Source organism: Marmota monax, unplaced genomic scaffold, assembly GCF_021218885.2.
Source record: "Marmota monax isolate L192 unplaced genomic scaffold, Marmota_monax_Labrador192_F-V1.1 WCK01_AAM20220418_F8-fsc00016, whole genome shotgun sequence".
In the NCBI taxonomy this organism is placed as follows: Eukaryota; Metazoa; Chordata; class Mammalia; order Rodentia; family Sciuridae; genus Marmota; species Marmota monax.
In genome coordinates this window covers 3492940-3506533 of record NW_026695209.1, presented here as the reverse complement: position 1 = coordinate 3506533, position 13594 = coordinate 3492940, and the positions used below count along the sequence as shown (strand labels likewise).

General features: G+C 33.2%; 1 protein-coding gene across 3 annotated transcripts in view; it reads left to right on the top strand.

The window, feature by feature from the left end:
- Gabpa (GA binding protein transcription factor subunit alpha) overlaps positions 1 to 13206 on the top strand; it is a 33516-nt gene extending 20310 nt beyond the window's left edge. For all 3 annotated transcript variants that reach the window (XM_046430470.2, XM_046430468.2, XM_046430471.2), the window contains exons 7-10: positions 4032 to 4085; positions 5349 to 5489; positions 5709 to 5901; positions 9821 to 13206. In XM_046430470.2, the coding sequence (XP_046286426.1) occupies positions 4032 to 4085; positions 5349 to 5489; positions 5709 to 5901; positions 9821 to 10049 (617 nt within the window). In that variant the 3' untranslated portion in view covers positions 10050 to 13206. The remainder of the gene's footprint in view (positions 1 to 4031; positions 4086 to 5348; positions 5490 to 5708; positions 5902 to 9820) is intronic.
- Positions 13207 to 13594: the final 388 nt, after the last annotated feature.

The window sequence follows — 13594 nt, the reverse complement described above, 5'->3', positions numbered from 1 at the left end:
ATCTTTTATATTTCAGTGACATATTACATTTATTAAGACACCTTAACAACAAGCCAGTCCTTAATACTATTTATATATCTGAGATGCTAGCCAGACCTTTATTATTTTTCAGTTCGTAAGTAGGACAAATTCTGACTTTATAAGTTATGGGTGAAAATGTAAAATGGTGAATATTTTGTGTGCCATATGCCAAATAAGGGAAGAGCTCTGCTACACAGATTTTTCACAGTCATGTACTGCTTAGCTTTTGCATCTGAGGCGCTTTCTCTGCTGTTGAATGAGAAATGAACTTTGGAGGGAGGCTTTTCTTCATTGTTTATCCACAGTTTTACTCTTGTATGGATTTTTTAAATATTTTTTTTTAAAGTACCAGTTAGGCACGTTAATAATCCCAGTGGCTTTCGAGGCTGAGGCGGGAGGATCAAAGTCAATCTCAGCAACTCAGCGAGACCCTGTCTCTAAATAAAATATAAAAAGGGACTGAGGGTGTGGCTCAGTGATAAACTGGGTTCAATCCCTCTTACCAATAAATAAATAAGGTATCACACTAAAATACTGACAACATTTATTGCATTTATAGGGTTTATTTCCAATTTCAGTTCTTATAGATAAATAAGTTAAATGTCTTAGTTGAAGCTTTGTCATGGCTTTCTCATATTTTCCTCTGAAGAGCTTTTCAGATGAATAAGGAAAATTCTGAATTGTTTCAGGGTCTTACATTGAAATATGTTCATTTGCAATATTTTTCTTTTAAGAATTCTTAAGGACACAACAACCATAGTGCCTAGACTACAGTTAAGTTTTCCCCAAACTCAAGGTTTCCCTGCTATCTGCCAGATCAACTCTTTGTTGTAGTTCATTCTTTCTGGTTTTCGTATTGTTCTCAACTATAAAGCTCATTCATAGACTTTTCCTAGTTTGGGTAGCAAAAGAGTCTTAGATATTTTTCCATTTCCATGGAAATTGGTCTAAAAGAGAATGGTTCTTCCACAGAAAAGTTCTGCTCTGGAATTGTCTTGTTTTCAAAAACAGCAAATCCCTACAGCATAGATAAGTGTCTCCAAGAATTTTATCTTTCTTGCTCTGCTTTGACAGGGAAATTCCATGTGGTTTGGGAATCTAACAGCTTAGAATTTATGGAATGAACTGGATGATGTGTGAGGCTACTTCTGGCTGACTCTTTATAATTCACAAGTCTTCTCAGAACCAGGATTCTTTAACCAATCTGGTCCTTCCTGAATAGAGAAGTCTGCAGAATATCTCTGAGACAAAACTGTATTTGACCCAGCCTATTATCTGTTCCTCCTCAGTGATCTCAAGGAGAAGCTGTGCTGGAGAGGTAGAGCTTTTGCTGATATGTGTTGATTACCCACCTGAGCTACCACATTCCTGCAATTCCTTTTTTTTTTTTTTTTTTGGTACAGGGGATTGAATTCAAGGGCACTCAACCACTGAGCCACATCCTTAGCTCTATTTTGTATTTTATTTAGAGATAGAGTCTCATGGAGTTGCTTGTTGCCTCGCTGTTGCTAAGGCTGGCTTTGAACTCAGGATCCCCCTGTCTCAGCCTCTGGAGCCTGTAGGATTACAGGCATGTGCCACTGTTCTGGCAAGTTCCTTTTGTGTTGAAACTTTATCCAGGTTCTGCTATACTTGCAGGGGGTTAATTAGGAAATGTCCCAATACTGCCAGTTCTAATGTGCTTCTATCTTTGTCACCCAAGGCAATGGTCTAATTTTGCTGAGGGTGTTCTTTAAGAAAAAGAATTCTTTATACCTTTAGTATATAAAGTTTTTTGATAAAATGGATTTATATTCCCCAGAGCTTTGCCTCTAAGGAATATGCTTCCTTCGTGCACAGTCAAGATTTTGAAGCTTCAGGGGAAATATTATACTCAGAATGTCTATATGCTCATGGACTAAGCTTTCTAAAACCCCTCTCTTTCTGTGTTCTGTCTTCTGTTTTCTGTCTTCCCAGGACCAAACTCATGGATGAGAATTAAGGCATTAGGGGCTGATTTTACAGTTTGGTCACACCTAGGCTGTGTTACTTTCTCCTTGACTTCTTTTGAGGATAGTGAACCTCTATTCATTTTAGTCACAAATGAAACAATTTGAATTTCAATAATACTTTTTCCTCTTTCATATACTTACATAAAATTCTAGGGAGAATCAACCATAAACATAAACATATAGAGCACAATTTTTTCATGTCACTGGTTGTTCACAAAGTCAAGTCACACATTCATGCACTTAGGGTAATGATGTCCATCTCATTCTACCATCTTTCCTATCCCCATTCCCCCTCCCTTCCCCTCTCTCCCTCCTCCTTTTTGCCCTATGTAAAGTTCCTCCATTTCTCTCATGCTCCACACCCCATTCCCCATTATGGATCATCATCCACATATCAGAAAACTTCCAGCCTTTGGTTTTTTTGGGGATTGGCTTACTTCACCTTAGCTTAGTATTCTCTAAACTCCATATATATATTACCTGCAAATGCCATGATTTTATTCTCTTTTAATGCTGAGTAATATTCCATTGTGTATATATAATACATTTTCTCTATCCATTCATCTACTGAAGAGCATCTAGATTTGGTCCTCAGTTCAGCTATTGTGAGTTGTGCTGCTATAAACATTGATGTGGCTGTGTCACTGTAGTATGCTATTTTTGAGTCCGTTGGGTATAGACTAAGGAGTGGGATAGCTGGGTCAAATGGTGGTTCCATTTTAAGTTTTCCAAGGGCTCTCCATACTGCTTTCCGGATTGGTTGCACCAATTTTCAGTCCCACCAGCAATGTACCAGTGTGCCTTTTCCTCACATCCTCGCCAACACTTATTGTTGCTTATAATTTTGATAACTGCCATTCTGACTGGAGTGAGTTGAAATCTTAGATTAGTTTTGATTTGCATTTCTCTAATTACTAGAGCTGTTGAACATTTTTTCATACATTTGTTGATTGATTTTATATCACCTTCCAAGAAGTGTCTGTTCAGTTCCTTGGCCCATTTACTGATTGGGTTGTTTTTTGGTGTTGAGTTTTTTGAGTTCTTAATATATATTAGAGATTCGTGCTCTATCTGATATGCATGTGGTAAAAATTTGCTCTCCTCATGTAGGTTCTCTGTTTACCTGTTTCTTTTGCTGAGAAGAAGCTTTTCAGTTTGGGATTCAGACTTCTTATTAGGTCCTCAGCCTTTCTTGGCATGGCACCCTTAGTAGAGTCTGGTTGGTATCCTAGGTCCCAGAACTCACTGAGATCCTAGAATGATTACTTCTGAGTTCAGTTTGTCTGTCAAAATCTACTGTCATGTATAACCAGAAAGAACCAAGAAATGTTTTAAAAGCAGCATAGTTAACAGTGGACTCCAAATGGACCTGGTAGTAGAGACTGAGATTCACAACTATTGTTTGACAGATAAAGAATAGCATTTAAGCACGGAATATAACAGATGAGTAATGTATGGTTCTGTAAAGGGCTATGTTAGGGCCTTGTGTAACATAACTCTTATTTTGAAAGCTTTATTTGTAAACGTTAAATTATTTAATTTCATTGTGATGTATAGGACTGCTATAATTTTATTCAAAGGTAGATATTTTAATAGATCATTCTGAGCAAGTTTTGGTGGAAATGTATATCCAAATAATTTCAGTTTGATGTATATTCTCTCTTGGTGTTCTTACTGTTTTTTACATAACTTCATGTAGATAAATTGATTTAGATACAAATATTTGTACTTAGAAAGCCATAATTTTTAGAATAACTTTTCTGAACACTATAAGAAAGTTGAGTCTCCCTGTGATCCTTCCCTTAAAAGATACCTTTGCCTTTTAAAATGACCATCAGGAATTTTTCAAGTATTTATAAGTTTCATGTCTTTAGTATTTGGATTTTTTTGTTTAGTTGGTTTTGGTTTTAATTATGGAACTCTCTTTAAAAAGATTTTGTTTATTAAGTTGAATTTTACTGGATTGGAATTTTTATTTCTAGTTTTGAATGAAAACAATTTTTTTTGTGTGTTCTTCAGATGTGTTGGCAAGCCAAGAACAGCAGATGAATGAGATAGTTACAATTGATCAACGTGAGTATTCATGCCCATAATATTTGTCCACTGAATCATTAAGAAATCTTTTGCTGGGCACGGTGCTACCCACCTATGATTCCATTGACTAGGGTGGCTGAGGCACAAGGATCGATCGCAAGTTGAAGACCAGCCTCAGCAATTTAGGGAGGGCCCTAAGCAACTCAATGAGATCCTATCTCAAAATAAAAACAAATAAATAAAATGGACTGGTAAAGCACCTGTGGGTACCATCCCCAGTACCAAATAGAAGAAAAAAAATACTTTTTTTAAAAAATTACTGCAAGGTAGTAAACATTTTTTATGAAAGATTTTTAGATATACAGAAAAATAAGGTATAACACCTATGTACCCCATAAGAAATAAAATATGTCAAATTTACCTGTTGTAGATTCCATTTTCTTCCAACGAAAGAACTATCATCAACTTGAGGTTTACTATTTACATAATTTGATTTCTACTATGTTACCATAAACTTTATAGCATTGTTTTGCACATGTTTTAAGGTTTTAGGTGAAGTAGTATTATATTGTGCATATCCTTCTGTAACCTAGCTTTTCGTTTAACATTTATGAGACTAATCTTTATGAATAGTTACAGCTTGTCTTCATTCGTTTTCATTGCTGAATAGTATTTTTTAAAATGTACGAACGTCATTGAATTGAGTATTTGTAAGATAGTGTCACAGGGTTTCTACCCTTTCAACCTTAGTGTGCCACAGTTTTTCTCAAAGTGGTTGTTACTAGAAGTATAGTGTGTGTTATTTGTCCAAATTTTCTCCAAAATGTTATGCAATTTTTATTAATAAATATTTAGAAACAAATGTTTTTATAATTCTTTGCCTAATATCTATATTGTTATTTCAAAAATAAGGAGGATGGGGCTGGGGATGTGGCTCAAGCGGTAGCGCGCTCGCCTGGCATGCGTGCGGCCCTTGTTCGATCCTCAGCACCACATACAAACAAAGATGTTGTGTCCGCCGAGAACTAAAAACTAAATATTAAAAAAAAAAAAAAAATTCTCTCTCAAAAATAAGGAGGCTTTTTTCATTGTTAAGATTTGCAAATATTAATGCAAATATACGTCATTCTCTGAAATTTTATAAGTTTGATCCAAAACTGTTGTGAATTAAGTCTTATAAGGAAGCCTTGTGTTGATATAATTAGAAGAACGTTAATTAAATTGATTGCACTTAAGGTCATTCAAGAATTGTTTTTACTACTTGTATTGGAGAAAAAATTTCTCCCTTTTCTTTTCTTGCAGCTGTGCAGATTATTCCAGCATCAGTGCAGTCTGCTACTCCAACTACTATTAAAGTTATAAATAGTAGTGCAAAAGCAGCTAAAGTACAAAGAGCCCCAAGGATTTCAGGGGAAGATAGAAGCTCACCTGGAAACAGAACAGGTATTTTTGCATTAACAGGTACTTATGAAATTAGTTATATTTTACTGTATGAAAATGTTAATATGGACTATTCTTTGGGCAGTATTTCACATTATTTTGTGAAAACAAAAATTTTGTTTTGTTGCCCCTGAGATCTGAACCAGGGCATCTGTGTGTTGCCTGTGTCTTGTGTTAGTTTGTAACACTATGGACAATAACTTGTCCGTCTTGTTAATTTAGGAAACAATGGTCAAATCCAACTATGGCAGTTTTTGTTAGAACTTCTTACTGATAAGGATGCTCGAGACTGTATTTCTTGGGTTGGTGATGAAGGCGAGTTTAAGTTAAATCAACCGGAACTTGTTGCACAAAAATGGGGACAACGCAAAAACAAGCCTACAATGAACTATGAGAAGCTCAGTCGTGCATTAAGGTTAGCATTTATTGCTTCTTTTTTCCAATATCAAGTCTTTCTAAAAGGTAATTTCATATTCTAGTTGTAAACATTTTATGTAATGATACTAATTATTTGGCTTGTTTATAGATGTTATGTATTTTTAAAAAGCTAAAATTTGTATGTTATGTTAAAAATGACTCTTTAAAAAGATCTTATTAATAACTTTGAGGTACATAAAGTATTTTGAAAATCGTTTTTCTCTGATTTAAAAGCATATAGTATGCTGTTCAAAACCAGTGTATTTTTTTTTTTAATTTTTTATTGTTGGTTGTTCAAACATTACAAATTTCTTGACATATCATATTCCACACTTTGATTCAAGTGGGTAAAACCAGTGTGTTTAATATTTGAGATTTTATCATTTGCATATCAGATGCTGTCATTTGCATAGCTAAAATGAGCGAATATAAATTTTTTAACAAATATACAATTACTGTCTCTTTTAGAATTAGATGCAAAATATTGTTTCCTTTTTTTAAAAATTTTTCTTTTCTACAGTCTGCTTAAATGTAAATATCTAACCTTTACATTGATAAAATTGGAAGAGTATAAAATGGTTTGGTATAGTGTTATGAATTCTCTCTCTCTCTCTCTTTTTTTTTTTTTTTTCTTGAATCAGTCTCCTTATGTTGCCCAGGCTGGGCTCTATATTGTGATCCTTCTGCCCTAGCCTCCCAAGTATCTGAGATGACAGGTGTGTGCTACCATGCCCAACTTACTAGTACAAAATTTCTATCAGAAATTATACAATAGATTAGAATAGGAAACCCAAATATAACCAAGAACATATTACATTTGATTTAAAGAAATATGACAGTGGGAAGAAAACATATGAAGAAAATTTACTTTTCAGTCAGCAGTGGTGGGGTAATTGGCAACTCATTGGGGACTAAGGGAGCCAGATGACACCTGACTGCTCCCTTGTATCATACCAAACATCAGTTCCATGTAGCTTGATGATGCAAAATAGGAAAACATCTAGAGACACTTTCATGATTGCAGGTAACAGGTAGAAATATTTAAACAATTGAAAGCACCAACCTGAGCATAAGAGAAAAGATCAGTAAACTTGGCTATATTTAAATTAAGAATTTCTGGTCATCAAAAGCCAACATCATTAAGGGTTGGGACTGTAGCTCATTTGGTAGAATGCTCGCCTAGCATGTGTGAAGCACTGGGTTCGATCCTTAGCACCACATAAAAATAAAATAAAGGTATCCTGTCCATCTACTATAAAAATATTTTTTAAAGCCATCATTAAGAGTATAAAAAGCAAGCCACTCGTATGTGTCATAAGAATTATATCTGAAATATCCGAAGAATCTTAAAATCAATAAGGAAAATTTTTTGTAAATGGGCAAAAGATTTGAGTAGATAATTCAGTTGAGAGATTATTCAAGTGGCCAATAAATACATGCAAAGATGCACCACTTTGTTAGTAATTATGGAAATTCAGTTTGAAATCACAATAAAATTGTATAGCACATTCTAGGGCCAGGATAGTTACAGTTAAGATCACCAGTACCACGTGTTGATGAGGATATGGAGCAGTGGGCATGCTGCCACACTTTAGTAGGAATGTATAACCTATAACCCAACAGTTGCTTTTTTTTCTTTTTTTTTTTTTTTTTAAGGTGTAGACGGACACAACACCTTTATTTTGTTTGTTTATTTTTATGTGGTGCTGAGGATAGGATCCAGTGCCTCACACATGCTAGGCAAGCGCTCTACCACTGAGCCACCACTGTCTATCAAGTAGATACCTGAAAAAAGTGTTCATGAATGCCCTCACACATGCTTACAGCTGTTTGCTAGAATATTCCCAAATCAGAAATAAACCAAATATCTTATCAGCAGTAGACGGGATAAATCAGTTGTAGTATATTCATACAATTAAGTACTGTGCATTTATGAAAGTGAACTACTGCTAGAGTAATATTAAGAAACTCACAAACATAATGTTCAGAAAAGAAATCCATACTTTATGAACTCATTTATTTAGTACAGGTTTTAAAAAAACAGTTAAACTATCACAGTTAGGGATATATATTGAGGTGATAAAAAAAATAAGCAGTGAAATTACTCTCAGGAAGCAGGCTTGTGTTTACCTTTTAAAGTAGGAGGGATGGTTATTGGGAAGGTACATGGGGGATTCTAGGTGCTGTTATTGTTTGTTTAGAACTGGGTTGATAGAATGTTCACTTTGTAATAAATCACTGAGCAATTAACTTTGTGTCTTTTGTGTCATGTAATTCACAATTAAAAAGGTTTAAAAAGATTTCAAGTTTAAAAAGAAAGAAAATCACATCCATGAAAATACAAGTATTGTGAACCTTTCCACTTTTTCATTTTAGGGAAAGAACAAATGCAATGAATGCTACTATATGTAGTTCTATGATGCATCAACTAGATTGAAGAAAGGAAATATTAAGTAAAATGAAAATCTGTGCATGTGCATGTTTTCTTTAACCTCTAGGAAATATGGTATCAATTCCATTTTCCACTTAGGTGAAACCACTTTCCTTCTCGATTTTCCTTTTATTCCTGTGTCTGTTATTGCAACCTAGTATATTAATGTAGGAGTTATCTTAAATTTAAATGCATTTGTCATGCATTTAAAAGTGCATGACAAGAAATTGGTGGTTTTGTAGGCTGAGATCCAAATTCTGTATTAATGCTATGACAAAAAAGAAAACACAGGACTTTGCCCAATGTGTTAATCACACATTGAAAATCAAGCTAACTGTTACACTCTTGCTATTCCGGAATTGGGGAAAGATGGCATAATTTGCTATATATAGATCAGTCTTTTCATTAATAGATTATTAATTAAGCCTAAGTGACTTTTAGAATAAAATCCTGCTAACTGTATTAGCTTATATCACAGGTACATTGCAAATAGTTGTTCCTTTTGTTGATAGTTCTTTGTCAATGAGCAGTGCAATTTTAAGATAAGGGCTTCACAATCTGCCAGCCCATAAAAGAGCTTGACTTCTCTTTTTTTCCCTCTGTTGTTCAGATTATCAGTGCACAGTGGTAAGACTTGTTTTCCAAAGTAAAGACAAATCCACTCCTTTTTCCATCTCCATTGGAAGCAACAGTGAGCTAGACTTCTAGAATGATTTATTCAAATCTGTTTATATAAGGGGTTAGAAACATTGTTTCTTTATAATATCCACTTCCTGTTTTTCTGTATTCTCTGTTCTTCAAATCCTTTTACTTATTCATTTGAAACTCCTGTTGGTTTTGAATGATTTCTCTGAAACTGAGAAAGCCTTTGTATAGTAAAATGATAAATTTAAAGGTAAATCTACATCATAATAGAATTTACACAATTCACAGAAGAGAAGTGGACATCCAACAATCCGTAGAATATGTAAATCAGTTTTTTAATTGTCTAGATTCTTACTTATTAACATAGCATATATTTTTTAGAGGGCTAACTATGTGCCAGTCATGGTGTGCTAAGCACTTCACAAAGATTATCTCATAATCCTCAATAATTCTGTTAGGGTAAGTACTGTTTTTAATCTCATTTTATATGTGAGGAATAAAAAGTTAGAGGTAATTTGATTTTCCTGTGGTCCCAAAGGCAGTAAGTTCAAATGTTGGGTTTTGAATCTTGATTTTTGACTCAAAAACCCTGTTAGCATCTTCTGCCATTCACAGGACTTTGTTTTTCTTGTTGTATTTAATAATTATGTTTGATTTAAATCAGTGTTTGATCAGTTGTTGAAAATTTGCTTTGAAAGTTTGGTGCTACTTCAGTGTTAACTACTGTTGTGGTAAGTGTAATAACTCTTCTAGGCTTTTGCTTATGAAATATTCTGTGAATCCTAAGAAGTCTTAATTCTTCATTTTTTCATAGTCCTAATGTGTTTCTCTCTTTTTAAAGGTATTATTATGATGGGGACATGATTTGTAAAGTTCAAGGAAAGAGATTTGTGTACAAGTTTGTCTGTGACTTGAAGACTCTTATTGGATACAGTGCAGCAGAATTGAACCGTTTGGTCACAGAATGTGAACAGAAGAAACTTGCAAAGATGCAGCTCCATGGAATTGCCCAACCAGTCACAGCAGTAGCACTGGCTGCTGCTTCTCTACAAACAGAAAAGGATAACTGAGACCCAGGACCTTCTGGGAGTCTAAGGTCTTTCTAAATATCTAGAGCAAGCATCGCTCTTACCTTTATTACTGAATTTGAATCTTCTTTTATTTCTAGATTGTACAATCTGATGCATGATTTTTTTATAAATATTTCATACTCTTGTGAATTTGGATCTTTTTACTTTGAGCATATATTTTAGAATATGTTAAAGGATCACCACAATGTTATACGCTTGAAAGCAGCTTCATTGTGGGATAGTTTGTTAACAGGAAAGCTAAACTGGTCAGTATTAATGTCTAGCCCTACCAAAAATAACCAGTAGCATCTGAAGATGAAACATAAATGAAGTACTCCAGGAAGCAGTCTGGCTTAACTATTTTTGAAAATATAACTGTTTCCTCTCTCTGCTGCTTTAGATGTTGCTTTACATAGAACCAGAAAATAGATTTCTCAGCTAAAGCATGTGTGCCTGTTTCATCTAATCAAGCAGAGCTAAAATATTCAAATCAAATAAAATTATAATAATATTAATAAATTACTAAGCTAAGAGTATCAGGTTATTAAGGTAATTTATATATTTGCAAGTAAAGGACAATAGGAAGTTGACTAGCAAAGAGCAATGCTAAAGAAGGAGATCCAGGTTTAAATCTGGCTTAACTCAAGCCATTGTTAAGGGTTTTCTGTATAGATTATTCATTATGTCAGACCAAGAATTTAAATTATTTTGAAGGAGGCATTTAATTCTAATAAACCAACTCTTATAAAAATTCTGAAATGATCTCTGTTTTTCCTGTCAGAGATTTAAAAAAACTGAGAAAATATACCTCAACCAGAAAATAAAAGTTTGATTTGATGTGACTTTCTTTTTTTTAATTAATCTACAGTGCTCATTTATTATGCAAAGCAGCTTATATATTCCTGTGTTTCTGATGAAATGAAGACTTTAAATCAGATAGCAGTACTTTACCTTTTAAAAAGTTAGTAAATTACTTGCAGATAGTTACAAAAGGAAAATTTAACCTCCATTATTTAGGCAGTCTTTAAAATGAAACTTCCCACTTTTAATTTTTGTGTGTTATGTACAAATATCCATATACATGTCCAGTTGACTTCGTTAGACATATGCACATGTATATGAAGGCATAAAGATATTCAAAAGGGAATTTATTAAATAATTTATTTAAAAATGTTTAAACAAATCTTTCCTTACTATGAGCTAACACTAAACAGAAATGGCTAGAAAAGTCTCCTTTCTTTTCTTTTTGTTGTTTGTTTTAAGGAATTATTCATGAATCATGATAAGAGAGACTGGCAAATAGCTTTTTTGACAGGAGCAAGTTGATCCTCAGATACTTCATACACCTTCTTCCTTGTAAATTTCCTTTAAATTCATTCCCCAAAATAGGTTCAGAAGAGCTCACTTAATATCTATTGTTGACAAAGTAGGAGGAAAGGGCTGTGGTAATAACAGGCCAGGTGGTACTACCAATACTACATAGGGTTTGGAATGAGTCAGGAAGTAGGGATCCTAGAGACAGGAAGATAAATCTCTTGCTCTACTTTTTTGGTAACCTTAAATCACAATTTTAGCTGTTTTAAAGGACTGCAACCCATATTCATTTATTTTGTATGAAGTCCTTTAATATTCTGCAAAAATACCTAAAAAAATAGTAAAATTTGTACCTTTCATTTTTACTGTTTTATAAACAGTAGACTGACAAGTTATTCTTGGAATTTGGACACTATTATTTGAAGAATATCTGAGTGGAATAACAAAATGAAATACAGAAGCCCTAATGTCAGATAACAAATAGGTATCTATAAAGAACGTTTTGTCTCGTCTTACAGCCTAGGGAGTTGACAAGTCATTTACTGTTTTAAAAAGTAATAAAGTATACTGTTCTGTTAAATTAGGAGCTTAAAAACTTTACTTTTAGATTTAAAACGTTTTTGAGACATTATGTTAAAAGTTTTTAGCCAAGAGGACGTGGACTTTGTTTATGTCTCATTTTTATATGTATGTTTTAAAGTCAGGAAATACATTTTTCTAGATCCCTAAAATCAGATTTATTTTTTGTCTCCTATAAGATTTGGAGGTTAGGGTTTAAAAACTACAGTCTATCTGCTGTCTTCTTTTGGCAGTTCTTACTGTTCATCGTAATGTGAACAGGTCTCATACATGATCTGATGCTGTTTCTTTTTTCTTCACCATTTTGTGCACCATAACATAAGTAATGTGACTGATTTCTCCAACTGATTCAAGAAGCTTTCATTACTTGTGTCAACTTGTATATAAAATATTCCATTGTCTTTATTAAGTTAACAATTAAGTAGTCTTTTTCTCTATTAAAAAACAACTTGTGAAAGAAAATAGAATTCATGCTATTCTTTATTTTATGAAGTTTTCATATGTAGGATATATTCAAAGGAAGACATAAAATTGTTGGATCATTTTTCTGTACCTTATTAAAGTACAAGAATAATGTTCACTTATGTTTAAAAACTTATATTCCATAGAGTCAACTCTCCTATGTATCTTACTAGCCTGAAGCCTGAAAGTCTAATGTGTTGGTGCTGGAAAAATCAAACAAATTAAGCATAATTGCTAAGTGTGGCATTTTTCACTTGAGTCAACTGATCCCATATCCATTTGATATCGATCCATGTAAATTAGTTAGGAAAAAAATTTTAGTTGTTTTCTCCCCAGATTAATGGTGATACTCATTAATACAATTCTTTTAAAGGGTTGTGCCTCTAAATATTTTTGGTGAGGTCTGCTATTTTTTGCATTCATTTTATGCTATTGCCTCATATAAAGAACAGGTACATCCTTGAAATAGCACAAAAATGTTTTAAAATTCATAATTGCAAAACAAACCTGTGACTAACAATGTCTTCAGATCTAAAGGGTATAAAAATATTAACACTTCAATATTTCACTTATTGCCAGGAAAAAAATATTCTCAATCTTTTGTAAAAGGAAGGAAGATTTTTGCATACATTTTTACTCTTTAAATAAAGACACTTATACTATCATAATAACAATTATGTATTTCTTTGTGGTTTTTTTGTAATTTTACATAAAACAGTTATTTTCTATTTTTACTCAGATAAATATTTGTGGATAAAATGTAAAAATAGTAAAATGAGAAAAATAAAACTATTATACAATATGTTCCTGTGTTGTTAAAATATTTTTTCATGAAAACAATAGTCTCAAATTCTTGGGATGTTTGGTTGGATGAAAGTCTGTCCCTCTGATGTGGTGTGTGTATGATTCCTAATATATTTCTTAAAAACTGATACCCAGCACCCAGCAAGCATATACTGATGTGAAAGGGGCCTATCAATTTATGAAGAACAGATTCCACTGAAATTAGTTAGTAGGTGTGTAGTCTTTAAGAAATAATGAGTGAAATCTCATCCAGAAAGCCAAACTTCTTTTGGAATAGTAACAAGTGAACTGTTTAAGACTAAATACTTTTCCAAAGGAAGGTTGATTATTAAGCTGTAAACCCTTAATTTAGGTTTTTTTTTATTTTTTTATTTTTTTAATTTAAA